General features: G+C 40.4%; 2 protein-coding genes across 6 annotated transcripts in view; one reads left to right on the top strand and one right to left on the bottom strand.

The window, feature by feature from the left end:
• Positions 1-16,472, bottom strand: part of LOC100005516 (NLR family CARD domain-containing protein 3) — a 28,945-nt gene extending 12,473 nt beyond the window's left edge. The window contains exons 1-5 of one of the 2 annotated variants that reach the window (XM_088650201.1): positions 16,269-16,472; positions 8,798-8,983; positions 5,908-7,744; positions 2,739-2,912; positions 1,787-1,960 (exon numbers count right to left, since the gene is read on the bottom strand). In XM_088650201.1, the coding sequence (XP_088506327.1) occupies positions 1,787-1,960; positions 2,739-2,912; positions 5,908-6,743 (1,184 nt within the window). In that variant the 5' untranslated portion in view covers positions 6,744-7,744; positions 8,798-8,983; positions 16,269-16,472. The remainder of the gene's footprint in view (positions 1-1,786; positions 1,961-2,738; positions 2,913-5,907; positions 7,745-8,797; positions 8,984-16,268) is intronic. The other variant, XM_087249792.1, reaches the window with a different exon arrangement.
• A 19-nt stretch (positions 16,473-16,491) lies between these two features.
• The window catches only part of LOC100005923 (uncharacterized), a 47,017-nt gene continuing 37,558 nt past the window's right edge, over positions 16,492-25,950 (top strand). For all 4 annotated transcript variants that reach the window (XM_087250249.1, XM_087250251.1, XM_087250248.1 and 1 more), the window contains exons 1-2: positions 16,492-16,523; positions 22,287-22,429. The gene's annotated coding sequence lies outside the window, so the exon portion shown is untranslated. The remainder of the gene's footprint in view (positions 16,524-22,286; positions 22,430-25,950) is intronic.

Genomic DNA, 25,950 nt, shown 5'->3' with positions numbered 1-25,950 from the left:
TGTGCACATGAATTTTTTTTAATATAAATAAATATTTTACGCACATGAATTTAATTTTATGCACGTAAATTTGGCTACGCATGTGTACATCGTGTCTTTTGCGTGAATTATTATTGAGTCTAATCTGTCTCCATAAAGAAGTGTTTAAAAACTGTGCAGCGACACCAGATTTAATTATTGCCGCTGTTTTTGTTTAAGTTATAATGTAACAAAGGGAGTCCAACTTTTTTGTTAGTTTCAATGGAAGTAATTTAAAATAAGGTTAATTTCCAACAACTAACCCTAACAGATATGACAAATAGATGCATTCTTAGTTGTAGTTAATGCATTTGCTAATGTTAACAAATGTGACCCTGGACCACATAACATGTCATAAGTGTCGATTGCTTTGAATTGAGATTTTTACATCACGTGAAAGTAGAATAAAGCTATACACTGATGTGTGGTTTGTTAGGATAGAGTTAATATTTGCCTGAGCTATTAAAATATCTAGATTCTGGATGAGGGTAGGCCAAGGTGGAGTCTCTCTCTGATCCCCTGGGCTCTGCGATGGTTGTGGGAAATCCAAACTAAACCAAAACAAACGATGGCTTAAGCTTTCCTAACTTGTTATGCTAATTTAAGACAAAATTTGTTGTGTTTGAACGAAAGCCCACTAAGATCGCCATGTTTAAATATTATTATAATTGTTATTGTGTAAATATGTGTTCAAAAACGCACGCAAAACCCAGAGTGTCCACTTTTATGCCACTTCAAATCGCGTGTACAGAATTCGTTTGGGAAACAGCGTCCATTTATGGGTATTTAAAAACCCATTTTCAAGATTTGATCCAATCCCTTATCCAAAATCCTAGCGGATTACTTTCGAAAAACCGGGCCCTGGTTCTTTGCGATGGTTGTGGAAATGGCAAATTCAACCAAAACAAATGATGGCTTATGACTGGCAATGAAAATTGGAGAAAATAATAATAATCTAGAATCTGAGTATTCCAAAAACAAATCTAGTACTGAGAAAATCTCAAAAGTTTTCCCAATTAAGCTCTTAGAAATGCATATTCGTAAGTTTTGCCATGTTTACAGTATGACATTTATAAAATATCTACACGGAACACGATATTTACTTGACATTCTAATAACTTATTAGACAAAATATTAGACAAAAAAGAAAGAGAACAATGTATATTTTTGACTCATTCAGTGTATATTTTGACTACTGCCAAAAATATACCCTGCTGAAAAAAACAGCTTAAACCAGCCTAGGCTGTTTGGCTGGTTTTAGCTGGTCGAACCGGCTGGTTTTAGAGGGGTTTTGGCCATTTCCAGGCTGGTTTCCAGGCATTTCCAGCCTGGTCTTAGCTGGTCAGGCTGGGAGATGACCAGCTAAAACCAGCTTGAACAGCCTAGCCAGGCTGGGAGCCCAGCCAAAACCAGCTATATCCAGCTTAAACCAGGCTGGTCAAGCTGGTTTTAGCTGGATTTTGCTGGTCAGTTTCCAGCCTGACCAGCTAAGACCAGGCTGGAAATGGTCAAAACTCCTCTAAAATCAGCCTGGTCGACCAGCTAAAACCAACCAACCAGCCTAGGCTGGCTTAAGCTGGATTTTTCAGCAGGGTACCCATGCAAAACAAGTCAGTTTTGTGGTCCAGGATAATAAATGTTGCCTTATTGTATTTATAGTATCTAAAGTTGGTCTATACAGCTCACAGTCCACCGTTAACCATACAGAAAATTGTAAACAAGTGACCAACTTTAAATATATTTTCAGTATCGGCGGTGAAAGTCGAACCTCAATATGTTGAGTTGACAGTGTGAACTCTTCAGTCCAGCAGAGAGCCGCTTGACTCCTGAATCCTGCAGGTCATTGTTACTCAGGTCCAGCTCTCTCAGTGGTGAATTAGAAGATTGTAGAGCTGAAGACAAACGTTCACAGCTCTGATCAGAGAGTTGACATCCAGCAAGTCTATAATGGAGAATGACACATGAGGAGGATGAGGACAAAATTTATGTTTTATTTATTGTTTGCATGACGACTGATGAAGGTCATGAACATGGGGGATTTGAATTTGACGGTTATTTAAAGTGGAAAAAATACCAAATGGATCACACTCATCGGATCCCTGCTGAAAAAAACAGCTTAAACCAGCATAGGCTGATTGGCTGGTTTTAGCTGGTCGACCAGGCTGGTTATAGAGGGGTTTTGGCCACTTCCAGACTGGTTCCCAGCCATTTCCAGCCTGATCTTAGCTGGTCAGGCTGGGAGATGACCAGCTAAAACCAGCTTGACCAGCCTAGCCAGGTTGGGGGCCCAGCCAAAACCAGCTATGTCCAGCTTAAACCAGGCTGGTCAAGCTGGTTTTAGATGGATTTAGCTGGTCATTTTCCAGCCTGACCAGCTAAGACCAAGCTGGAAATGGCTGGAAAACAGCCTGGAAATGGCCAAAACCCCTCTAAAACCAGGCTGGTCGACCAGCTAAAACCAGCCAACCAGCCTAGGCTGGTTTAAGCTGGATTTTTCAGCAGGGATAACACATTATTTTTAAGTGGTTTACTAGCGTCACCACCTTCTTTTGACATATTACCTTGTTAAATTGTTATATATCATAACAAATTGCCTTTCATTTGGTTCAAACAGACAGCAAGGATTCTCCTTTCATTTAAACATGCTACGTCTGTGTTCAGGAATTGATATTTTTAAACAATATTGTGTATCTCTTCTAGGGAGTGTATGACTATCAGACCTCAGCACGTTGAGTTGACAGTGTGAACTCTTCAGTCCGGCAGAGATCAGCTTCACCCCTGAAACCTGCAGGTCATTGTTACTCAGGTCCAGCTCTCTTAGTTGGGAGTTTGCTGATTGTAGAGCCGAAGCCAAACTCGGACACTGTTGATCAGAGAAGCAACATCCAGCAAGTCTACAACACAAGATCAAATAGTGCGGTGAGAAGGAGACTGGTGGTTAAAGTCTTGTTTTTAGAGTTTCGCACCTTGTGTGATGTTACACGGTTGATGTGAAGTGATGCAACAAACTCCAGTGACAAGCAATTCGTCTGTCCACATCAGATTCAACATGATTATCATTTAAACACCACAAGGATGAGCACTTGTGTGTTTGGAGACATGTAAGTTTTGTTTTATGTCACACAATTAATGTAAACAGCTCATGAACACTCTGACTGTTAACTTAAACCTTCTCTAACTTTATTAATGATTACTTTATTTACAAGTGGTCTTTCTAAAAAAATTGGATGCAATCAGAGTACAGATGTTTGTTAAGCACACAAGATCATTTATCTGCTGTCAAAAACTAGCCTACCTGCCATCTAATGTTAATAAGACTAACCTGGAGTGTCTACTGTTACAGACTAGCTTAGAGTGCCATTAGCTGCTAACAAATAGAAACTAGTCTAGACCACCATTGGCTGTTGAAAACTAGCCTAGACTATCACCTGCTGTTAAAAACTAGCCTAGAGCGCCATTTACTGTTAATGAAACTAACCTGGAGTGTCCTCTGCTGTGCCAAACTAGCCTAAATTGCCATTTGCTGTTAACAAATAGCCTAAAGCTCTATCTACTGTTATAAACTAGCCTAGAGTACCCTCTGCTGTTAAAAACTAGCCTAGGCTGTCATCTGCTGGTAAAAACTAGCCTTGACCATAATCTGTTGTTAAAAACTAGCCTTGACCGTAATCTGCTGTTAAAAACTAGCCTAGAGCGCCATTTGCTGTTAATGTAACTAACCTAGAGCACCATCTCCTGTTCAAAACTAGCCTAGAGTGCCATATGCTGTTTAAAACTAGCCTAGAGCACCATCTGCTGTTCAAAACTAGCCTAGAGCGCCATCTGTTGTTCAAAACAAGCCTCAAGCCCCACCTGCTGTTAAAAAACTAGCCTCGAGCACTATCTGCTGTTAAAAACTAGCCTAGACCGTAATCTGCTGTTAAAAACTAGCCTAGAGCGCCATTTGCTGTTAATGTAACTAACCTAGAGCACCATCTGCTGTTCAAAACTAGCCTAGAGAGCCATCTGCTGTTCAAAACTAGCCTAGAGAGCCATCTGCTGTTCAAAACAATTCTCAAGCCCCATCTGCTGTTAAAAAACTAGCCCCGAGCACTATCTGCTGTTAAAAACTAGCCTAGATCATAATCTGCTGTTAAAAACTAGCCTAGATCATAATTTGCTGTTAAAAACTAGCCTAGACCGTAATCTGCTGTTAAAAACTAGCCTAGAGCACCATTTGCTGTTAATGTTACTAACCTAGAGCACCATCTGCTGTTCAAAACTAGCCTAGAGCGCCATCTGCTGTTCAAAACAAGCCTCAAGCCCCATCTGCTGTTAAAAAACTAGCCTCGAGCACTATCTGCTGTTAAAAACTAGCCTAGACCATAATCTGCTGTTAAAAACTAGCCTAGACCGTAATCTGCTGTTAAAAACTGGCCTAGAGCACCATTTACTGTTAATGAAACTAACTTGCAGTGTCATATTTAGTTAAAAACTAGCCTAGGCCATTATTTGCTGTTAAAAACTGGCCTAGAGCACCATTTACTGTTAATGAAACTAACTTGCAGTGTCATATTTAGTTAAAAACTAGCCTAGACCATTATTTGCTGTTAAAAACTGGCCTAGAGCACCATTTACTGTTAATGAAACTAACTTGCAGTGTCATATTTAGTTAAAAACTAGCCTAGACCGTCATCTGCTGTTAAAGACCAACCTAGAGCGCCATTTACTGTTAATTAAACTAACTTGGAGTGTCATATGCAGTTACAATCTAGCCTAGACCATCTTCTGCTGTTAATGGAACTAACTTGGAGTGTCATCTGTTGTTACAAACTGGCCTAGAGTGCTATTTGCAGTAAACAACTTGCCTAGAGTGCTATTTACTGTTAGAAACTAGCCTAGCGCACCCTCTGCGGTTACTAGCATAGAGAGGTCTGGTGTCCTGCAGATTTTAGCTCCAACCCTAATCAAACACACCAGAACAAGCTAATCAAGGTCTTACTAGGTATACTTGAAACACCCAGGCAGGTGTGTTGAGGCAAGTTGGAGATAAACCCTGCAGTGCACTGGACCTCAATGAACGAGATTGGTGACCCCTGGCCTAGACCGTCATCTGCTGGTAAAACTAGCCTAGATTGTCAGTGGCAATAGCCTAGCAGTTAGTGTGCTAACATAGTGCATCAATATGCTTCAGGCGCTCGTGGACCTTTCCTGATCCTACTCTCCTTTTAAGAGTTCACACTTAGCTGATGATTGATTATAAAGCATGTTGGGCTTGCTGTCCCGGGAGAGAGCCCTGAGCTCAGAAGATCCTCGAGCCTGGGGCTCCCTCCCATTTGAAGGGCAAGAGGGGAGTTTGAGCTCAGGTAGGTCTCGAGAACTCCCCTGGTTAGTTATGTCTTATGACAGATTATAGGGATTGCTACGGAGAGTTATACAGCTGAGCTCATCTATAGTGGCAATCTGGTTACGTCAATTCACCGGTGGGAAGAAACCAGGGAACCTTGGGAAAACCCATGTGAGTATTGGGAGAACATGTAAACTCTACACAGAAACGTCGACTGGCCTGGTAAGGACTTGATCCAGTGATGTTCTTGCTGTGAAACAACACTGCTTACCACTGTGCCGCCCTATCGAGGAAAAGAGGGGGAGAGTAGGGGTGGAAGAGGGGATTCTTCAAGACGAAGATAAGTGAGCTAAGAAATTCTGGGTATTTATAGTGTGCTATTAATCATCTGACTGGTGAATCATGTGTTAGATAATGCGGGACCAGTCATGGTCAATCATAAGGACATGATCCCCTCGAAACTAGTTTAGAAATTAACTTCATTCATCTCTCTTCAACTTCAATTTCTACTAACTATTTTTTTTACCAGAGCTGTACTCATGTGTTTGTACTCAAATACTTACAGAGCTTTTCTGCTGTTCACCACAGCTGGTAGCAGTCTCTTCCGATCATCATCTAATACGTCATATTTCATGAGCTCGAACTCATCCAGCACGTCCCCAGACGTCTGAAGCATGTAGCCTACTGCTGAGAAGACAGCCTGAGACTGTCTGTTCTTTGAACGTTCCCCTGATTTCACAAGCTTCTCAACATCCGTGTATAGACTCTGATCATTCATTTCCAACAGACAGAAGAACAGACTCATGGATTTGTTGTCAGAAATACAGTAATATCCTGTCATTAGGGATTTGATGTGTCGGAGAAAATCCCTGATAGTACTTGAGCTGTACTCTGTGCGTGGCAGTAGATCCTTTAAAAGGATCTGATTGTACTCCTGCGCAATGGCCAACAGGAAACGCACGAAAAGATCCAGGAGTCCACTTTCAGTATGAAGGGTTTTGGAAACAACTAATTTTAGTAGCAGGAACAAACTGATTTTCGATCGACTCAGTTTGACCTTGTTTCTCTCGTCTAGAAAACAGTCCATGTCCTCCATGTTTCTCGTTAGGTAGGAGTGTAAAATATAGAAGGCAGCCAAAAACTCCTGAAAGCTCAGATGGATGAAGCTGTAGACTTTCCTCAGATGAAGGACAGATTCCTCCTGAAGGATCTCAGGGCAGATCCAAGAACAACCCGAGGTTTCGCTGACATCTATGCCACTCTCAATCAAGTCCTCCTCGTAGAACATCACATTGCCCTTGATCAGCTGTTTGAAAGCCAGTTTGGCAATCTTCACCATCACATCTCTGTTGGACTGCCGGAGTTTCTCAGGATCTCTCTCTTCATGCTTCTGGTTCATCTTGTTGAATTAGCAGGAATTTGATGAACATTTCAGTCAGAGTTTGAGGGATTTCTGCACTCCGATCTTCTTCCAGGAGCTTCTGAACCACAGTGGCAGATATCCAGCAGAAGATGGGTATGTGGCACATGATGTGGAGGCTATTTGCTCTTCTGATGTGGGAGACGATTCTGTCGGCTTGATCTTCATCACTGATTCTCTTCCTGAAATATTCCTCCTTCTGAGGATCAGTGAATCCTTGAATCTCTGTCAAACGGTTGATGTATTTGGAGGGGATCTGACTGGTTGATGCTGGTCTGGAGGTGATCCAGATGAGAGCAGATGGAAGCAGATCTCCTTTGAGGATGCTTGATATCAACACACCAACTGATGAAGATTCATTCACGTCGCAAACTTTCTCATCCTCTGAAAACTTCAGTGTGATTCTGCTTTCATCCAAACCATCAAAGATGAACACAACTCTACATTGCTCATAAATCTTAGGCTCCAGATCCTCAAGTTCGGGATGAAACTCGAGTAAAAGTCTGTGAAGACTGTACTGATAATTTTTGATCAAGTTCAGCTCTCGAAATGGAAGCACGAACACAAAATCTACATCCTGATTGGCTTTACCTTCACTCCACTCCAGAACGAACTTCTGCACAGAGACGGTTTTTCCAATCCCAGCGATGCCTTTGGTAAGAACCGTCTTGATCTGGTCCTTCTCATCAAGTTCTGGGTCGGGTGGGTGTTTCAAGATGCCATTGCCACAGACTGGATTGTCTTGTGAGCGTTGTAGTCTTGGTAATCTCTCCATGCGTAAAAACTCATGTTCATCATTTACTCCTTCACTCTCTCTTTCTATGATGTAGAACTGTGTGAAGCCCTTGTTCAGGAGAGTTTGATTCCTTTGCACATTGATGATCTCAAATAATCTCTCATACTTGCTCTTCGCGATGGTTTTGTGTTGGTCTTTGACTCTCTGTAGTTCACCTACTGGCAAGCGAGAATCTTGATCATCTCTATCCCCACAACAGAATCAAAAAGAACAAGACAAAGAGTTAATTAGATCATGGGCACTGTGACTAGAGGCGAAAATAAAAACTCACATATGTGCTAGAACAAGGGGCGAAGCAGTGGCGCAGTAGGTAGTGCTGTCACCTCACAGCAAGAAGGTCGCTGGTTTGAACCTCAGCTCAGTTGGCATTTCTGTGAGGAGTTTGCATGTTCTCCCTGCGTTCGCGTCCAAAGACATGCTGAATTGGGTAGGCTAAATTGTCTGTAGTGTATGAGTGTATGAGGGTGACAGGCCCAGACGACAGGCCGGCCGGAAGGTGTAAAAAAAGTCGTTATTGTATGGACAAGTCTAAATGGAGGACTTGTTCCAAAGAGCCGACCCCGCAACCATACGGGACTAAAGCCTGATTTATACTTCTGCGTCAAGTGACCGGCGTAACACACGGTGCATGCAACGAGCGTGGCTGTGCATTTATACTTCTGCATGCGGTCTCTGTTGGTCTGCATTAACACTTCCGAAACGCTAGTTGGCAGTGAGGTGTAAATCTTTCTATGTGTCGAGTTTCTTCGCTGCTTTTTTGCGTTTCCTGAACATTTCCTGGTTGTACAAGTGGCTCAAACTCGCTCGTTTTGAGGCAGGAACCGGCGGACGTGCAACAACTTTAACTATGAGGTAAACACAAAACCAAACTATCCATCCGGAGCTCCTTAACGGGACTCCACACTTGTAAACAATCGCTCGCGCCATTCGCGCGGCTCTCGGTCCTGCCCCGACTCGTCAGCGCTACCAAGCCGACCAATCACAGAGCTTGCGCTATGCGTTGTTGTGACGTGTAGTTACATTTTTTGAGAGGTGCACGTCAGCTACGGCGAACCCTAGGCCAACCCTAACAGCAAAACTGTGGCAAATTTTGATTGTAAAAAAGATATAATTTTTAACAGTTTTTCATAAATTACCACAAAGTTATAATCATTTTGATAACACCCGTGTCACTATATGAAATTTCGTCCTTATAAAGAACCAAAAACCAGTATAAACACACCAAAGTCACACTCACCTGGGTACACAGGTGGATCCTTCATCACTGAGTGTTTGACTTAAGGATTCGTCGCTCTTCACACTGCTGGACTCTGGTGAAGACTCTTTGTTTTTCTGATACTGAACAACATCCTCCTCCTTTTTGTCCATGTTGAGGCTCAATTTAGAGAAAGTGTTCTTCAGTGCTGCAATGGTAATTTCAATTCTGAAAGAACAAAAAGATGACATTTCACATGACTTTCTTTATTGTCAATTTGTCACAAGATGATATCGGCATTTCACTGTACCAAAGGCCTATTTTAATTACTCTTATTAGTTTAATGTGGTATCTGTAGACTAATTAATTAATTGACAGCGCTACTCTAGTCTTGCCGCAATTCAATAATTCAATACAGTGCATCTGGAAAGTAGTGCTTCACTATTTCCACAATTATTTATGTTACAGCCTTATTCCAAAATGAAAACTCATTTATTTTCTCAACATTCTACACACAATACCCTATAACACAAAGGTGAAAAAAGAGTTTTTGAGATTGTTGCAAATTTATTAAAAATAAAAAACCTAAAAAATCACATGTACATCAGTATTCACAGCCTTTAGCGTGAAGCTCTAAATTGAGCTCAGGTACATTCTGTTTCCACTGATCATTCTTGAGATTTTTCAGCAGCTTCATTGGAGTTCACCTTCGGTCAATTCAGTTGATTGGACATGATTTAAAAAGGCATACACCTGTCTATATAAGGTCCCAGGGTTGACAGTGCATGTCAAAGCATAAACCAAGCATGAAGACAAAGGAATTGTTTGTAGACCTCAGAGACAGGATTGTCTCAAGGCACAAGGGTGGGGAAGGTTACAGAAACATTTCTGCTACTCTGAAATTTCCAATGATCACAGCAGCCTTTATCATCTGTAAGTGGAAGATGTTTGGAACCACCAGGACTCTTCCTAGAGCTGGCCGTCCGACTAAGCTGAGTGATCAGGGAAAAGGGCCTTAGTCTGGAAGTTGATCAATAACCTGATGGTCACTCTGTCTAAGCTCCAGCGTTCTTCTGTGGAGAGAGGAGAACCTTACAGAAGGACAACCATCTGTGCAGCAATCCACCAATCAGGCCTGTATGGTAGAGTGGCCAGACGGAAGACACTCCCCGCCTGGAATTTGCCTAAAGGCATCTGAAGGACTCTCAGACCATAAAGCCTAGTTCACACTACAGGATTTTAAACATCAGCAGATCGCTGTGCTGTTCACACTACATGACTTGACTTTGTGTCTTTTGATCTCTGTGGTGTTCACACTACGCAACACTCCGTGAACGATCCACAAGAGGGGGGTCACACACTACATGATCTGGCAACATCTCATTCCCCATCAGCTCATTCAAGCTACCAAACCACAGCCAATGAAAATTTGAGGGAGGAGTCGTCAGAAAAAAGCTGAACACTATTGGCTGCTTGTGTGCTGATGACATCACTGACAGCGTTTCAAGCTTTGGAGAAAGCATTTAAAAACATCGTCAAATCAGCTGATTTATCAGCGGATTAATCACTCATCTGCAAGGTTTGAGTGGATAGATACACAGAGAGTTTTTAATTTTTGTAATTTTATAACTCTTTGAAATAAAACTAACATATTTATAACACCCTGCCGTTTTCTAACTATCAGTGTATTTCTTTCTGACATTGTTATTTTTTTTATTACAAAACAGTAAAGAACTGAGCATTTCTGCCTTAAATTACCATATTGGTCAAAATGACTGCATGCATGTCTGATACTTTTCGCTGTGACTTTAAATATGTGTGCATTTTCTTGCCTGGCAACTTCCTGCTAACATAAACAAAACTTTCTGATGGCAAAAACATCAATTTACCTCAGATATCTTTCAAAACAGCATATTCTGTGCTGTTAAATAGCTCCTGTTTGAAAGTGAAAATGAAAGCCAAGCCTTTAAGTGTTTTAGTATCTTAACTACATATTTATAGGCTGTATTACCAAAAAAATATTATATTTTTAGGGTAATGGTGTCATTAGATATGATGCCAGACATTCAAAGCTTAATTTTAATATCTCAATAATAGCTTTGAATGTAAATATGTTGTGACAATATGGCGTTTTATATGAGAACGGTCAGAATGAGCAGTATGGTAATTCTAATAGTTACAGAATTCTAGTTCCACTGTTAATATAGCCTACTCTCATGTCTGTGCTAACGCAGAATGAAGCGAGTGCGCTGATGCCCATTCTGACCAATCACAGATGTTTCTGCTGAGCTCCTGAACACACAGCCATTCAGCTCATGCTGATATGCTCTCTCATTGGCTGTAGCTCGTCACTACATCTGACCACACGTGGGGTTGTGTCGGCCGACTGCTCTGGAATATTTAGCATGCTGAATGTTGGATTTCCGTCTGCGAGGTGTCGGCGACGCGTCAGCGAGCCTCGTTGATGCGTTGCTCAGTAGTTCACACATAAAGAGCGGCGAGCGCCGAGCACCCGCAGATTTCTTCCCGATCACAGCCCGATCTGTCGGCGAGCTCGTTAACTTCCAAATCAGGCTCAAATCAGGCTTAAAATCCTTTAGTGTGAACTAGGCATAAGAAACCAAATTCTTTGGTCTGATTAGACTAAATTGAACTCTTTGAATACGATTCATAATAAAAGTCTAAAAAATCCACAAGCTACAACTTCTTAACACAATTATCATAAAACATGACAATAATAAAAATACTTTGAAAACCTAAAAAGCAATACATAGTGCATCATCAGCACTGATAATATAGGTAAGGGAAATCTAATTCTGAAAAAAACAAGACAATAAAGTTTTACAGCACCTAATGCAGTGTTCATTCACAGTTCCTAAAGGCTGATTTATACTTCTGCGTCAAACGCCGGCGTATGCTACGGCGCTGACGCATAGCCCTTCGCCGTGGCCGTCGGCGTCACTGACGTGCACCTCTCAAAAAATGTAACTACACGTCGCAACAATGCGTAGCGCAAGCTCTGTGATTGGTCGGCTTGGTAGCGCTGACGAGTCTGGGCGGGACCGAGAGCCGCGCGAATGGCGCAAGCGATTGTTTACAAGTGTGGAGTCCCGTTAAGGAGCTCCGGATGGAAAGTTTTGTTTTGTGTTTACCTCATAGTTAAAGTTGTTGCACGTCCGCCGGTTCCTGCCTCAAAATGAGCGAGTTTGAGCCACTTGTACAACCTGGAAGTGTTCAGGAAAAGCTAAACAGAAGCGAAGAAACTCGACACAGAGGAACATTAACACCTCACTGCCAACTAGCGTTTCGGAAGTGTTAATGCAGACCGACAGAGACAGCGCGCAGAAGTATAAATGCACAGCTACCGCATTGCATGCGCCGTGGGTTACGCCGGTCACTTGACGCAGAAGTATAAACCAGGCTTAAGCTTGCTTTGAACACGGAAACAGCAGTGTATGATGGGTGAATGATATGATATTATAAATGTACATACTAGAGTCACAGAGCAATCATAAAATATACGGGAAGGTACACCTCACCAAACTCTCAGTAGGATTAATTCAAGCTTAAGAGCGGAGCCGGAGGTTTGAAAGAGCTTATATAACACTGACAAAACAAAACAAGGTGTGTCTAGTCAAACACTGGCTCCCTGTGTGCAGCTACATTTAAAAGCTCAGTATGTAATTTAAACAAAGGCGTGTTTTGTTGATCAATCACTGACTAATTTGATTTATGTCATTTTCGCCACTAGATGGCGTGTATTCACGACAAACAAATGCGTATTTTGATGACGCAGTGAGTGTGGAATCCACACACTGTAAATGATATGGACGTAGTATCCATGACGTCACCCATAGGTTTCTGAAGAGCACAAATGTAGCAACAAGTAGGCGTGGCCAACCGGCGCCATTTTGTTCGCGCGTCATCGCTCCAACTGGGGGCAACCAAACAAAGCGCAAAGAGAAATGCTACAGATGCCTGCTAGCAATTTGCTCAGATGGGCTTTTCTTAGGGTAAAATGCTTAATACTTCATTACCTGAGACTCGTTTGTGTTCTGACCACTTGTGCTTGGTTGTATACTATATCAATAAAGGGTTTAGACTTGTAAAAACACTGCTGTAATACACTGAGCCACTAAACATTGTTCTTAAGACGTTTTTCCAAAGGAGGAAAACCCGAATTACTTCTAAATACTTCAAATATAGTCTGTGTTAGTAAATGCAAGGCTAACGCCAGGCATAACACTGTATGACAACGCTTCAGAAGACTGTTCTAGAGCCTACAGCTAATCAATCTGTCAGATTCTGGAGTGCATTACAGGTCTCAAGTAAAGTATAAACGATAAATTATCGTAAGAAAAACAAATACATTTGTAGAGATGGCATATAAGTATATAATTTCACTCACCTGGGAAATGGAGGCAACTTGAATGGTTTGTGAGCACAATTAAGTGCACACAGCATGCCAGATCATCGGACAATTGTAGGAAATAATTCCATAAAGCAACCGACTGTGTAGTCACATAAAACAACACAAAAATCCCGTATATGTAATGTATGCACAGAGTTCAGCAGCTAATCAGCCGGAATCAGTTGAGGTGATGTGACGGCGACCAGCGAGACCTAGCTGTCACCTTCTGTTGCCACATCTTACTTATGCAGACTTAATATAAGTTAATATAAACGAAATGCATGAGTAATAAAAAAATTCACCCCCCTCAGAGTTGTCATGAAGGGTAATATTAGCTATATGAACCAAAATCGTTCTTTGTACCAGGCTGTAAACATCTTTTTTTCTGCTGTATTGTTGGCCATTTTAACAGTGGGTCCAATAGAAATTTGCTCTATATGGAGCCAGGACTAGCGGAATATTGATGAATTGCAGTTTCAGTTACTTCCGTATTAGCTTAATGAGGGAGAGCGGGAGTTTTGCCGCTTGGTGGAAACATGAGAATTGTGGTCTTCGTTGTCCTATGGGACTCCTACAAAAATCATGTTGATGATGGGTAAAATATTCAGCACTTATAATCATGGTAGTATGAAGCAGAGTAAATACGCTTTTTGCTCATGTTTTCTGTTGATGTTTAACGCCTCGTGACTAAATAAAGGCTGCCAATGTAATCGTGCACATTATTGCGCAAAACGGCATCATTTTTAAAGAAATGACTTATGCTTGTTTTTTTTTTTGTTGCACAGCGTCAAAACCTCTTCCAATCGGATTGGCACTTTTGTTTAGTGCACGGAGCTGCTAAAGTTGCAGTAGACAGCACTCGGAGGCGCTCAAGCGCAAAACTCAATGCGAGCGCACATTGAAGAAGATGCCCAGAGGCGATATGAACATGGAGCTGCTTATTGCACTGGTGAACAATAATCATTTCTTCATCGCTAGAGCTGGAGCTGCTACTTGAACCATCCATGCTTGTTCGAATCGCCAGTAACTTTAATGCTGCGTTCACACCAGACGCGGAACACACGTCAAGCACGAGTGATTTACATGTTAAGTCAATGCAAATGCGCGAATAGACATCCTGCGGCGCGATACGTGAATGGCGCGGAGCGAATGACGCCAATTGCGAGGTGCGAATAGCGCGATACAGGTGAGGCGAATTGAGCGTTTGACGCGCTTAACGAGCGTTTCGTGCGAATCTCTCGAGTTCGAAAATCTGAACTTCAGCGGACATTCGCGCCGCGTTAACCAATCAGAAGCTTGCTCTTGTGGGGGCGTGATTGTGATGTAGAACCTGTTGATGGTGTCCTGTGGGAAATCCTCCAGGCGACACCGACACCAAGTCATCAAACTGGGCTTGGCTCAGTCAGAGGCACCGCTGAAAGTCTCCGTCATCCAGGTTCAGTTTCTGGAGGAGGGTATGAGCTCACAGAGCTGGAGGCACCTCTGAAAGGATGCAGTGGACTCAGACACGGCCCTAAACATATCGACGCTGTTTTTCAGTCTCCATAAAGCACATAAACACTGTTATTTTCTTAATAAAATCCATGTTAGCCATTTAGCTATGAAGCTAGAGTCACCGGGCAGACAGAAGCCCTGCCCATCATGCGAATCCGCATCTGTTTTGAAGTGAATTTGACACGCGATTGAAGCGGATTTGACGCGCGAATGAAGCGGGGGTTGACGCGCGAATGAAGCGAGTAAACTCAAATGTTCACGCGGCTATTTACGCGCGAATAGCGCGATTTATCCGCGTCTGCCGTGAACACAGCAAAAACAACAAGCGCGTCAACTTCGGTGTTACAAGCGGGTGTCAGTAGCTTAAAGTTGTGTAGCGCCATCTAACTTCAAGGAGTGATTTAGCATATACTTCTATTCAACGCCAGTGAAAATCGATTGGTTTTAAATTCGGAAAAACATGTCGAAAAGCGCTGACCATAAACGCAAACACAAAGCATCCCGGTGTGTACGAGTCTTAAGGGTGTTGAAGTGAAACAAGAGAAATGCTAAAGCATGAGGCGGCACGAAACAGCAGAGCTTTTATTATGCCACAGTCCACCACTTCCAGTTCTTCAGCTCGTGAACACGTGGAGAAGAAGCCGAGCCATTTTATCAGACTAAATACATTTTAGACTTCAGTTATAATGCTGCTCTGTGCAGTCTAATAAAACACAACGTATTAAAGCCTTGCTGATGTTTCCCTGTCAAACCAAAGCAGAAATCAAGAGTGTGTGGAGTCATCAGCATGAACACACAGCACACACTCTTTAAACGTCGAACAAAATAGCTAGCAAAGGTTGTAAATAAATGCAGCAATGTATCAGGGCTGAAGTTTCCTGGTTTATCTTATTTGTTTATATTCAGGTGCTAAAGAAAACCCATCATATTACATCTGAAAAAACTATCCTCTGTATATTTGTAAAGGGTTCCAGTAGCTAAAACAGATTTGACCGATCATTTATCTCTCATGCGATTAATTTTGTATTTAATTTTGACTGTCAATTTAAACATTATTAACAATGTGTTTGTTGATTTTTGTTTTTAATGTGTTACTAGTGCTGTCTGTTTTTGTATGTGGTCTAAACAAAAAGAAAAAATCTATCATACCAATCAATAATACCCACATTAAAAAAATAATAATAGTAAAAACTATCATGTTTTCATCATAATATTGTGAATACTTGAATTAATCAGTTGTGGTAATTATATGGATCCCATGCAACAACTATAGTAATGACCCAATACTGTACACTAAGCTTTCTACAACTATAGTACTACACTACAGTTTACTGTAGTAAAAAACTATGGTAAGTATACTATGGTATTTATTAGTTCATCAGTTCACTACGGTTAATATACAGTACAATGTAGCATTCAATGAACAATGACTAGTGAATCTTCTCATTCAACACACTTTACTATAACATTTACTATAGATTACTACAGTATTTTATCCTGTGGAAAATTTTAATAATATAAGTTTAAATTTATATTGATTTCTGATTTTAGTAAGAGTTTTAAAGCATTGCAGACTATAGTTAATGTGTCAGTATTAGCTTTACTTACTGTATTCTGTCAGTATATTCAGATCATATGAAGCTTTTCTCCACTGTCCTCTTCTTCATATTCATTCATACTTTTCCTCTTGTGAGTCCACACAGCCCCAGATGTACTGTGACATTGTACGCAGGTGTGAATTGCTTCAATATAACTTTTATTTCTCCACTTCCGTGGTTCATGTCATCAGCTTGTTGACAGGACTTTTATTTTGGTCTTGCAGTGTGATGTCATAGGGCTGCTGCAGGAGTCGTCTGATGAGAGGTTTGTTTTAAAGTAGATCGATTCGTGTTTTATTCTGTCTGTCGAATTAATTTTTCAATGTTTATTTTTTTACAAGCGATGCTAAATTATTGTTTACAAATGAATGCAGCTTTTTAACCCGTTATCTAACGTCAAAGAAGGTTATTTTGTGTAGGTAAAGCACAAGTAAACGTGAACTTCCAATCAATTTACCTCAACAAGCACATTCATTAAATGCAGAGCAAACACAAACGTGTGAAGTGACAACATTTTAACGCTACAAACCAACTGAAAATGATTCCACATGGGGAAAAATACATTAGTAATTGATTAAATTAAATACTGTAGTGTCTTTAAACCATACTATACTATAGTAAAGTTTATATTGAGGTAAAGTTGGTTTCATATTCGCACATTTAGTCTTTCCCATTAACATTTTTGGAAATTCTAATTATTTAATCATATTAGCAGCCAACAACCATCAAATTACAGCATTGTTGTTCACAGTCGACTAAATAGTGCTAATGTTGTTTTGAAGTCAAGCTTACATGTGATTTCAGTCCGAATATTCAAAGTACCATGGCAAACAATGTGCGGAGCTGTCACTGAACGAATGTGCGGATATAAAACCAACTTTACCTCAATAAAGTTTATTACACAGTATGTTATTTACAGCTCCTTGTAAATGAATGCTCCAGCATACAATAGTATTAACTATAGTGAACTGATAGACTGTAATATCACTGTGTGGTATACTTTATTATTCGCTTCAGTAAGGTGTGGTAAATAATGTAGTGTACTTTACTCTTTACTGCAGTAAAATGTGGTGTATTGTAGTATAAATATTAATATGTAGTAATATATTATAATTGTGTTTGTGTGTGTGTGTGTGTGTGTGTGTGTGTGTGTGTATATATATATATATATATATATATATATATATTTATATTTATATTTATACAACAGTCTGTCTGGTTCTCTAATCTGATTGGCTGATAGCCGTGATCTATTTAAGTACTATCAGCACCCGTACAGCCTCTTTACCCTTTGTGTATTACTCCGCCCACATGTAGCCAGCAAAAAGCAGACACCACAGATCTAAAGTTTAAAAGATGCTTGCTCAGCTGTTTAACTGTCAGCTTATGATTTGAATCCAACGCGGAAGAAAGTAGTTCCTCATGCAAAAGGGTTTTTGAGACTCTCCGAGTTTGATTTTGTTTTTACATACACAATTATGCCGTCAAACTGTTGTATAAATGCAATATTACACTCGTAGCAGTGCAATATGGCTGTATATCGGCACTGGTGAGGGCACTACTAACTCGGCCTGCTGCCTCGTGCCAACGCACGCCTCCCACCAGTGCCGATATACAGCCATTTCGCACTGCTACTCGTGTAATATTGCTCATATATATATAAATATATATATATATATATATATATATATATATATATATATATATATAAATATATATATATATATATATATATATATATATATATATATACATATATATATATATATATATATATATATATATATATATATATTAGGGATGTAACGGTATCAGAATTTCACGGTACGGTAATACCTCGGTATGAATGTCATGGTACGGTATTTATTGAATCATTTACAGGAAAAAACAAAACTTATGAAAATACTCCAAAAAAGTGCCAAAAGTGTCAATGACATACAAATTAGTAATCTTGCACATGCCCTTTTTAGTCTTGGATAGAAAGTGCCCTTCCAAAATGATCAAAAGTGCCCCCGCGACGCGACATACCCTCCCTCCCCGCTTTACAGTACGCGCGCAACAACACAGCTGATTAGGACGCGCGCGACAACACAGCTGATTAGAACGCGCGCGACAACACAGCTGATAAGAACTCGCGCGACAACACAGCTGATAAGAACTCGCGCGACAACACCGCTATTCAGTACCCGCGCGACAACACCGCTATTCAGTACCCGCGCGACAACACAGCTGATAAGAACTCGCGCGACAACACCGCTATTCAGTACGCGCGCGACAACACAGCTGATAAGAACTCGCGCGACAACACCGCTATTCAGTACGCGCGCGGCGACAACACCCGCTTTAGGGTTTTCCAGCGCTTTTTCATCCCCGCTTCTAGCAGCACACTCCATTTCCGCATTACTGGATCTGTAGCGACAACAGACCGCAAGGGATTATGGCCAAGCCTGGGCTGATGGGAATTGTAGTTTCCGGTACCTCCCGTTCGCTTCATTCGCCTGAGCAAATTTTCTCAGAAGACCTATAGTTTTACCGAGTCATGCGACTACGGTAATATCGAAAAAAATTAATATTGCGGTATGACGGTATTTACAATACCGTTACATCCCTAGTATATATATATATATATATATATGTATATATGTATATATATATATATATATATATATATATATATATATATATATATATATATATATATATATATATATAGTTGTCGATTGTCATTTATACTACAGTAGTTGTTGTTTTACCATAGCAACAATAGAATTACCAAGCACATGTTTCAAAAACAACATAGTATTTACTATAAATTACAATAGTAATTTTTCATATGGGTATTTACTAAAGCAGGGGTGCCCAAACCTTTTCTTATAAAAGTCCAAAAACCAAATTTAGGCTAGTGGGCCAACGGTAAATATTTGCCAATGGTAATTTTATAATTTATTTAAAAATGTTTAACAATGACTAGAAAACACTGTCTTATATTAACTACTACAGTATTTGTGTCACATTGTATAATGTACTTATCACAGTAAAAACTAAACAATCTTATTAATAATAGAATTACACTAGTTTTTGCCTTGATTTACTCACCGATGCATAGTTTCTCCATCCGTCGAGTGACAGTATTTACTTTCTAAAATCAAATAAGATTCATTCACAACATTTAATTGAAACATTCAGTTTCAGTTTGCTCTAAATAAAATAAATGAAAATCAATAAAATAAACAAGAAACAGTTTCGTCAAATTAGAAATGACGATCTCTGTGTTAAAGGCATTCCCCCCAACCCTTTTCATCAATCTCATTCTCTCAGATGGGACGGTGGGCCAAATCAAAGCAGGGTTACCGCGGGTTCTTAAAAAGGTTATAAAACAGTCTAAAATTTTAAAAATCTCAATTTTAGGCCTAAAAGTCTTAAATTCGCTGTTCTGGGTCTTAAATATTTTTGCACAGGTCTTGTTTTTCCGATGTCCATGTAACGCTACATCTAATGCTCATTTAAATTCTATTTTTGTTGTTGTTGCTTGGTTTTCGTGGTGTTGTAGTTTTTTATTTCACCAGTCCAAATGTAATTTGCGGTATTACAACTACAAATAAGACCAACATGCAATAGCCAATCTGCTTATTGTCATTGTACTCAGTGCGAGCCGAATATGACGTCATTGCTGTGTTTGCGAAGGTTCGCTTTGGGTGCGCGCGACATGATTTTGGAGGGCGCAAATTTTGCGAGTGCACAATTTGCGCAGCGCTGCATTTCATTTGAGTTGAATAAAGAATCACTTTGAAGAGATTTTGTCTGAAATCTTTATGATCTGTACATGCGTGATCATAGAGATAACCAGACGACGAATATTTCTTGGCTAAAAATTGCAACAGCCGTGGGAAAGGAGGAACGTTTTTTGAGTTTAACAAAACCTGAGGGATACGTTCGTTTAAACCAAAAAGAGCAGCCATGCAAAAGGTTGTGGCATGTTTTTCCACCAATCATAGGTTTTACACTTATATATATTACAATTTTTAAATTTAAAACAATTCAATAGTTACAAAACTATAATTAAGGAACACATTATTTATTTGATGACTGGAGAGGAATATTTGATATTACAAAACACTGATGTTCTGTTTTTCTAGGCTTTATTGGTGATAATGGGCAGTACTATTATTGCCTTTTTAGTTTATAAGTATAAGACAGAAACTATCCAGACAGTAATGTGTGAATTGTTGAGTGGGCAAAATATAAAAAAACGTCAGTATTTATTAAATTTTGTTTGCTTTTATTCATTTAATTTCATTTTCTTATCAGATTAGTTCCTTTATAAATCCGGGGTCGCCACAGCGGAATGAACCGCCAACTTATCCAGCACATTTTTACGCAGTGAATGCCCTTCCAGCCGTAACCCATCTCTGGGAAATGCTTTTATTCTTTTCATCATAAAAAGTATAATTGTAGAGCGACACATGTTCTGTTGTCATTATTATTTAACTTTAATAGGTAGAACTGTCCGAGATATGAACAAAAGCAAGTCATGCGTCAAAGTGATGAACTAATTAAATTAATGAACGGTATTCATGATATGACGTAGTTCCGGAAACTTTCTACTTCTCTGTTTATCCGTCTGACTTTACGGTGAGCATGCAGTCAGCGGAGATGTGCGATGTGGCGTCAATCGAAAGTATAAATCAGCCTTTAGATGTTTGTTTGTTTTTTTCTGTAGTTCAATGATGCATCCAACCTGTCTTCAGTACTGTTCAATTTAAATACGTTAATTTTTCCACTAGGACTAGGTCTTAAATTGAATACTTAATGATCTTAAAAAGTCTTAAATTTGACATTTTGATATCTGCCGAAACCCTGTCAAAGGTTACAATAGGTCAACTCCGGCCCGTGGGCCTCTACTTTGGGCATCTCTTCACTAAAGAGTAATTTAGTTAACGTTATCTACAAATAGCTAAATACTAGGCCTGCGCGATATTCGAGAAATCTGACGTTTCGTGCAGCGATACGAATAAAATTTCAGCAGATTATTTTAAATAACTCTATTCGGAAAGATTTCTACATATTTAGATCAACTGGTATGACTTTTTCTACGAAGCGCATCTGCATTAATCATAATAAATAAACAGATAAATGTATAAATAGTTTAATATAAATATAATAAATTAACAAATAAGTAAACAGTGCTTGATGTTTTTCAGGGGAGTCTAACGGTATTCAAGTACATAAATTGAACAATCAAATGTAAAATAACACGGTCATCGTTGAATAAATGATAACAAAAAATGTATCTTAAAATTTTAATTTTTAATAAATAATAATAAACTAAGATGTCACTATTTTTAGATACATTGCGATATCGGTGCTCAAACGATGTATTGTTCAACTCTACTAAACACCATTCATTTTCTTGTAGGCTTAGTCCCTTTATTGATCAGGGATCGCCACAGCGGAATGAACCGCCAACTTATCCAGCATCTGTTTTACGCAGCGGATGCCCTTCCAGCTGCAACCCAACACTGGGAAACATCCATACACACTCATTCACTCACACATACGCTACGGCCAATTTAGTTTACTCAATTCACCTGTAGCGCATGTGTTTGGACTGTGGGGGAAACCCGGGAAGAACATGCAAACTCCACACAGAAGTGCTGACCAGCCAGGACTTGAATCTTTTTGCTGTGATGCGATTGTGCTACCCACTGCACCACCATGCTGCCCATAAATTGAACAGTCAAATGTAAAATAACATGGTCATCATTGAATAAATGATGACAAAATATATGTATATTTATTCATATCTTTTAATCTTTATTGCGATATCGGTAGATTGTTCAGGCCTACTATATACCATATAAACCTTGAGTAAACAAACTTGCTGTGTAATTAGTGCTCATTTATTAACGTGAACTGCTAGTTTTGTGTGTGATTTGGTCACGCAGGTCTTGAAATACTGTGATCTGATTGAAACGCACTCAAATATAGTTAGTTTTGGTTTATTTTTCTTTCTGTTATTTATTCTCAGGACAAAAACGTGAAGGAACACTCCTTAGGAAACCACTTTTATTGAGATGGCGTTCATTAAAGAAGAGATTAAAGAAGAGTTTGAAGACGTGGGGATCAAAGAAACCTTCAGTGTGAAAAAAGAAGATCCCGATGAACAAACAGGTGGGATTTTATTCTCAAATATATCATTTCTAGCACAGATCTAATCATATTTACACTCTGTGTTCTTTGATTTGCATTTCTGGCTAAAGTAAATCAATTATTGACAATTTACACAATTTGAGTCTATTATTATAATTGTCTCTCTCTCTCACACACACACACACACACACACTAATTTTTATATTACTGGTTCTTACTGTATATATGCGAACTCTTGTAGACATAATTAGACATATACCTATATTCAATGATTTAAAGCGCACCTATGGTGAAAAATCTACTTTTCAAGTTGTCTGGACAGACATGTGTATAAGTATAGTGTATAGACTGTTATATTGGGTTGATATAAACACACACAGTCCTTTTTTTTCAATTTACCAACATAAAAACGGTGGACCAATTGGAGCGGTTTTTAGATCGACTGCAACTTTACGTAGGAGTGCGGTCCCCCCGCCCACCAATATTGATTGACAGGCACGCATCACCATATCCTCAGTTTGTCGTTTCACGTCCGCCGTTTTCAGCGTGTGAGTCAAAGCGGTGTCACTAGAGGAACACCCTTGCTCTATTTTTAGATGTAAGGCTCATTGGGCTCAACACAAGATCAGCATTTGGTAGGTTTGCAAACGTGTAATTTTCATTGCGTCTACCTTAATCTTCAGCCGTTTGCATTTCTCGAGGTCACAGAAGCTCCCTGTGAGTGTGATCTTAACTAGGTGCAGCTGTAAAGTGCGAGCGCTTTTGCCTCACATGCGTGTCGCTTTGTTGCTGTGTGTGCGCGAATGAGAGAGACCTTTGTGCTGCTGTCTGTGTGTGTGTGTGAGAGAGAGAAAAAGAGCGTGCTTATGTATGTGTGTTTACAGACAGCTTGTTATAGGCTGTCTGGACTCTGTATAGCTGGGTGGTTTTCGGTTATGTTCTCCCCCTGCTCGTTAGCGGGAACGGGCGCGGCGGGTAGAAAACGGGGCGACAAATGCTGAATATAAGCGGGAGCGGTCGGATTCGGGCTAGAACCTGGCGGGATTCAATATTTAGTCCCGTGCAGATCTCTACCACAGAGTGCCATCTGAACATGCGAATGTCCGTGTTTGGTGTGCCATGTCACGGCTCTAAGCGGGTCATCCGGTGCCTCAGTCAAAGTTAATTCAGTGCGCGTGGTTATTAGTCTGTGTACAAGCTCGGCACTTTAAACTAGCACACAGTTGCTACGCATAAATTCCTAATCAGCCAATCACCTGGCATGCACTTCGGCATGTTGACATGGTCAAGATGATCTGCTGCAGTTCAAACCGAGCATCAGAATGGAGAAGAAAGGTGATTTAAGTGACTTTGAACGTGGTCGTTGGTGCCAGACCAGGCTGGTCTGAGTATTTCAGAAACTGCTGATCTACTGGGGATTTCATGCACAACCATCTCTAGGGTTTACAGAGAATGGTCTGAAAAAGAGGAAGTATCACTTACCGTGTGCTTTGCGCAAATCGCTTAACTTTAAAAATCTGAGCTTCCGTGGACATTCGCGACATGTTAACCAATCAGGAGCTTTCTCTTGTAGGGCGTGATTTTGACGTAGCGCCTGTTGTTGGTGTCCCGGGGTGAAAATCCTCCTGCTAACACCGAACAACAGTCGATTAAATTGGGCTCGGCTCAATCTGAAGCACTGCTGAAAGCCTCTATCATCCAGGTATAGTTTCTGGAGGAGTTCAGTGCACCTCTGAAAGGATCTAGCGGACCCACACATTGCTCCAAACCAAGTGTACCGCAAGCCTGCGTTTGAGTGAAGGTCTCGGCCGTAGTACAAGTCATAAAGCCCGCCTCCTCCGTGTTAATGAATGAGACTTGAGCCCAAATTAAAAAATTTATTACACTTGCAATAAAATGTCCTGAAAGTTGGTTCTGGTCGATTAAGGCACTGGTTATTGTGCTGAAATAGGTGCAGATCTTCATTTTTGTAAACTGTTTGTTTTTAGCAGTAATTTAATGCTGGGCGTGTCATCGTGATTGACAGCTGTGATTGACAGTTTCTCAAAGCAGCGCGTCTGAGCTTCGGCAGGAGACTGAAGTGTTATTATTCGATTTCTGTGTTATTTTACCATGACAAAATGAGTTCAGCAGTAAACTATAGTATCTGACATACATGATCCTGGTGGAACACTGTTTATTCGCTAAGGTCAGGGCTTTTTTCGGGCTTTATTAGTTTGCTGATACACGCCTAACCACCCAGATAGCAAAATACACTCGGACCAGTTCCGGTTGGATTCTCGCCTGCCAGAGACTTACCCCTCGGCCCGGCTCCGTCTGCTGGACCTACTCGGGCCGGATTCCTATGGACACACTGCTCATTTCCGCCCCGAGTCATTCAGGCCAAATGCGGCGGCATGTGGCATAACAAATACCAACAACCCTGTTATAAGAGAATATATTATTTGTGCTCATATTAGTCTAACTCAGGCTAGAGTGTATAAAAGATCGTTTATTTCTGCAGTCCAGCATGTATTGCTTTTATTAAAGTATAACAGCTTACATCACACCGTTTTTAAACCGTATATTATTACTGCGTGTTTTTTAATGCAAGTGCTTATATTTACACCAGCGAGCCTTTGTTATAGTGCAGATACCAGAGGTTAAGTGAGAAGTTCGGGGGCGTGGTTGATTTTACATCAAGCGTTTGGTTGGAACTGACTTGGAAGCTCGATTTCGCGGCTCCTCCTCTGGCTCCATCAGACAGTCCTTCTACGTATGCCCAGGCTCCAATGTCAGCAGTCTTTTGCGAAAGTTTGGGCCCTTCAAGCAGGCGTTTTGCCCTCAAAGCGTTCAATGGAAAACGAGGCTGTCGCGTCGTCCATATTTTTTACAGTCATTGCTCCAAACGTATCAACGCTAGTTTTTAGCCTTTATAAAGCACATAATCACAGCTGTTCTCTCTAAAATTTATGTTAGCCAATTAGCAACGAAGCTACAGTCAGACAGAAGCCCTGCCCATGATGCGAATCCGCATCTGTTGTGAAGTGAATGTGATGAATTGTTTATGCGTGTATTTACACGTGAATAGCACGATTTATCAGCGTGTTCTGCGTCTGGTGTGAACGCAGCATTAAAGGTGCACCCAGATCTGTGAGTTCATCAACTCCTCCAGAAACTGATCCTGAATGATGGAGGCTTTCAGCAGTGCATCAGACTGAGCCCAGTTTAATGAACTGTTGTCCGGTGTCAGCAAAAGAATTATACCCTCGGGACACCAACAACAGGTGCTACACCATAATTACTCCCCTACAAAAGCTAGCTCCTGATTGGTTAATGCAGCACGAATGTCCGCTAAAGTTCAGATTTTTCAACTCGAGCAATTCACGCGAAACGCGCATCAAATGCGCAAAACGTTCAACTTAGCTTCATTTGCGCGAAATGCGCTGCAGGATGTCCATTCACGTCTTTGCATTGACCTAACGTGTAAATCGAATTGCGTCGTTTACTTTATTGCATGTATTTATGCCTGTAGATTGGTCATCATTTTATGCAGATGCACT

Source organism: Danio rerio, chromosome 4 (assembly GCF_052040795.2).
Source record: "Danio rerio strain M-AB ecotype USA chromosome 4, GRCz13ab, whole genome shotgun sequence".
NCBI classification, from domain to species: Eukaryota; Metazoa; Chordata; class Actinopteri; order Cypriniformes; family Danionidae; genus Danio; species Danio rerio.
Note: the sequence above shows the minus strand (reverse complement) of the source record. Positions and strands in the feature narration are given on the sequence as shown.